At 48.1% G+C, this 3,873-nt stretch overlaps 1 protein-coding gene across 1 annotated transcript; it reads right to left on the minus strand.

Annotated features, from left to right (window-relative positions):
* Window positions 1–1,904: 1,904 nt before the first annotated feature.
* On the minus strand, window positions 1,905–3,227 carry Gja8 (gap junction protein alpha 8). The gene has a single exon (XM_038312006.1). The coding sequence runs from the start codon at window positions 3,225–3,227 to the stop codon at window positions 1,905–1,907; it is 1,323 nt and encodes a 440-aa protein (XP_038167934.1).
* Window positions 3,228–3,873: the final 646 nt, after the last annotated feature.

Below are 3,873 nucleotides of genomic sequence, written 5' to 3' on the forward strand. Positions count from 1 at the left end.
GCTTGTGGTTTCATCATGGTGTTTCATCAGAGCCATAGGAGCCCACACTAAGACAGCACGTTTGTGATGCTGTGTTGGGCTGCATTCGTGGTTGTCCTGGGTGGGATGTGAAGCCCAGGAACACGAATTCCTGCCTTCTCTTTAAAAGAATCAGATAGGTAGATACTAAGGTCACATTACTTGATTTTATCTGTATTATCTGTCAGTCTGTCTATCTATCTATCTATCTATCTATCTATCTATCTATCTATCTATCTATCTATCTATCTATCTATCATCTATCTATCTATCTATCTATCAATCTATCTATCATCTATCTATCATCTATCTATCTATCAATCAATCATCTATCATCTATCTATCTATCTATCATCTATCAATCTATCTATCTATCTATCTATCTATCTATCTATCTATCATCTATCTATAATTTGTTCTGGAAATCAATCGAGTAAAATTGTTCCCTGTATGAAATATGCATATATACTTTATATTCTCCCCTGATTGGACTCAGTGTTTGAGGTGGGTTGGCTGAGACCTATGAGGTTCCCCTTTAGTCTCTGCGTCCCAGGGGATACAGTGTGGACTGGCTACTGACTGCACATCCAGCTGGTGGTACTAGAGTAAGCCGCTTTCCTCCACTGTCAGTTCCCTGCTGATAGACAAGCTTGAGGGCTGCCTCCCTCAGGCCAGGCCTGTGGGCAGACGTCCTCTAGAGTGGAACTCTTTCTGCTCCCAGCCCTGGTAAAAGGAAATGCAGATTTTAGGCTGAATACTGATGTTAGAAGAGGAGAGTTTTTAAAAAGGATTTTTGTTGCTCCAGGGAAGAAAACTGCAATTGGGCTTGAAAGCCTAAAGCCTTTTCATTTCCCGGGGAGAGGTTTGATAGCCTGCGTGCTCTCTTATTGTGCCCAGGGCATAATTCCTGCCAATCAAAGGCTCCACTGCTTTCAACCCCGGGGGCACAGTGACCTAAAAGAACGGTCAGCAAGAACTCTGGGCATCTCCTGAACTGACGACTTAAAACATTTCAAACTGATAAAATGAAGTTGGGAAAGCACAAAAAGAGGCCAAGACTACAAAAAAACTGAGGCAAATTCCTTAGCAAATGTGGGCTCATTGATGTAAACTGGTGTTGCAAATTGATAGCCCATAGGTTAAATTTGGACACATTGCATTTGCTCCACATATTGTATTTAAAATTAACTTGCTAAAATTTTAATTCTATTTTGAATTTCTGATCTCTCTCTCCCTCCCTCCCTCCCTCCCTCTCTCTCTCTCTCTCTCTCTCTCTCTCTCTCTCTCTCTCTCTCTCTCTCTCTCTCTCTCTAAAAAAAAGATGTCCAGGTATCAAGGAAACTATTTTCTGGAAGCAGCCAGCTATTGCCCCAGCCTCTCTCTATCATATTCTATCATATCCACTAGAGAGGGCCGCGTTAGCTATTAAATCATCTGCCTGGATCCTACAGGCTTTTGAGTTTGGGATCACTCATGTAAGAGCAGTGGCTTCTGCTAGGGAAATGCTGGGTTCGGGTCTGACTGATTCAGTGAGCTTGAGACAAGCCTAGAAAAAGGTTAGGAGGTAACCACAAATCTGACCTGATGGTTTTCCATGGGGGGGGGGGATAAGGAGGAGAGTAAAGCAGCACATAGTGGTTGGGATAGAAGACAGGGCAGGCAGTGAAACCCGGAGCTTGGCTAGGACGGGGGTTTACCTCGGTAGCCTGTACAAACGGGAAAGGCTGTCTTCTGGTTGTACCGCTTGCTCTGTTCTAAGACAGCATCTATCCAACTAGGGGTTGGGGTGGCCCAAAGGACACCGAAGGCTCCAAGTGTATTGGCACCAGCTGGTTTTATCTTGGTCTGTATTAGCAGGAGGTGGGCTGTCTTTCTTCTGCACCACTTCATATGGTGAGATCGTCTGACCTGGCCCTGCTGCTGGCTTTGCTCAGCCTGCTCAGGGGCCTGTTGCCATCGGTCGTCAGCTCCGGACAGAGCACAGGGGCTTTCTCAGCAGGCAGACCTTGCTTGGTTACCTTTTCCACGTGCAGGTCTTCTTTCTCCCCGTCCTTCCCTACTCCGGGGGTCTCTGCTTTCTCCCCATCTGGCACGGCGACCTTCTCCTGCCCTTCTGGGGTCACCTTCTCTGCTTCCTGCTTCTTCTCTTCCACTTCTGGCTCCCCGGCCTCCTCTACAGGCTGCTCTTCCCCCTCTACTTCCGGGGCCCCCACCTGAGCATAAGAAGGCAGGGTTTCTTGGTAACCCCGTGACATATCTGCCAGGGGTCCCGGACCGACCTTCTCCTCAAACTGACCGAAAGGCTTAGCTGAAAGTGGGCTGGTCTCCACCATTCCAACCTCAGTCAAAGGGAAATAGTGGGACACGATCTTCTCTTCCTCTAGGAGCTGGTAGCCCTTGGCTTTCTGGATGGAGGAAACCGCGATGGAGTGGAGCGGCTTCTCGGGGATCTCGCCCAGTGGCTGCTCCACCGGCCTCTTGAAGGCAGACCGGATTCCCTTCATGCCCAGGTGGCTCATCTCCAGGACGTTGAGGAAGAGGGACACAAAAGCGACGGACAGCATGAACAGGATGAAGATAGTTTTCTCAGTAGGCCGGGACACAAAACAGTCCACCACATTGGGGCAGGGCCACCGGCTGCAGCGATAGAGCGGCAGGATGCGGAAACCATACAGGAAGTAGTGGCCCACGATGAAGCCCACCTCAAAGAGGGTCTTGAAGATGATGTGGCAGACATAGGTCCTTAGCAGTGTGCCTTCCAGCCGGAACTTCTTGGTGCCTTTGCTACTGCTGCTGCTCTTTCTGATGCTGGCCTGGTCTGGGGCAATTGGTACCCTTTCACCCCCGTTGCTGCGGGACTGCTGACACAGCTCCTCAGCTTCGCGGTCCTTTCGCTTCTCCTCCATGCGGACGTGATGTACCGCGTGCCCCACGTACATCAGCGATGGGGTGGAGACGAAGATGATCTGCAGGACCCAGAGGCGGATGTGAGAGATGGGAAAAGCCTCATCGTAGCAGACATTCTCGCAACCTGGCTGCTGGGTGTTGCATACGAAATCAGACTGCTCATCACCCCACACAAACTCGGCTGCCGTGCCCAGGATGAGGATGCGGAAGATGAAAAGGACCGTGAGCCAAACTCTGCCAATGACGGTGGAGTGCTCATTCACCTCCTCCAAGATGTTCCCCAGGAAACTCCAGTCACCCATTGCTCACCACCTGGGAAGCAGAAGGCAAAACCTAAGTGGCCGCAGTGCAACTCCGAGATGACTTCTTCCCCAGCTCTTGGAGTGCCCATCTTTCTAAGCTGATGAACCAGTCATAGGGGTGAACAGTCTCCATGGAGTGCCTTGTTTGTGTGGACTAGTGCTAAGGGACGAAAGGGACCATGAAGGAGGTTTAACACTAGTCTATAAAATAGTGTTGCTAATAATATCTCATTCACCTCACAGATTGCTTGAAAGGGTCCTTGAATAAGTATCTGTATTACTCCTTGAATTTATTGTGATTTACTATGGGCCAGAAGTAGAATGCCATGGTTACATGAATTTAAATCAAGACCACATGGTGATGGAAGATTCATGAATCGTAATACTGAAAACAAACCGATACTATGGGTTCCTGGGCTCCTGACAACGTTGTTATGAGAATGAAATTGTAAGTTACATATTCCAAAACAGACCGTATGTAATATTCCATGTCCTATACATGATCACATGTGTAAAATTAAATGGGAGGGAATGAACGTTTATTGAGCAATTTTAATGGACAGACCTTTGATATCGCATTAATTCTTTCATCTTAATCCTGTTAGACTTTAAGCTCTCGGGTGGTAGGGACGTGCCTGTTGTATTT

The sequence above is a fragment of the Arvicola amphibius genome, chromosome 14 (genome assembly GCF_903992535.2).
Source record: "Arvicola amphibius chromosome 14, mArvAmp1.2, whole genome shotgun sequence".
Taxonomy (NCBI): domain Eukaryota; kingdom Metazoa; phylum Chordata; class Mammalia; order Rodentia; family Cricetidae; genus Arvicola; species Arvicola amphibius.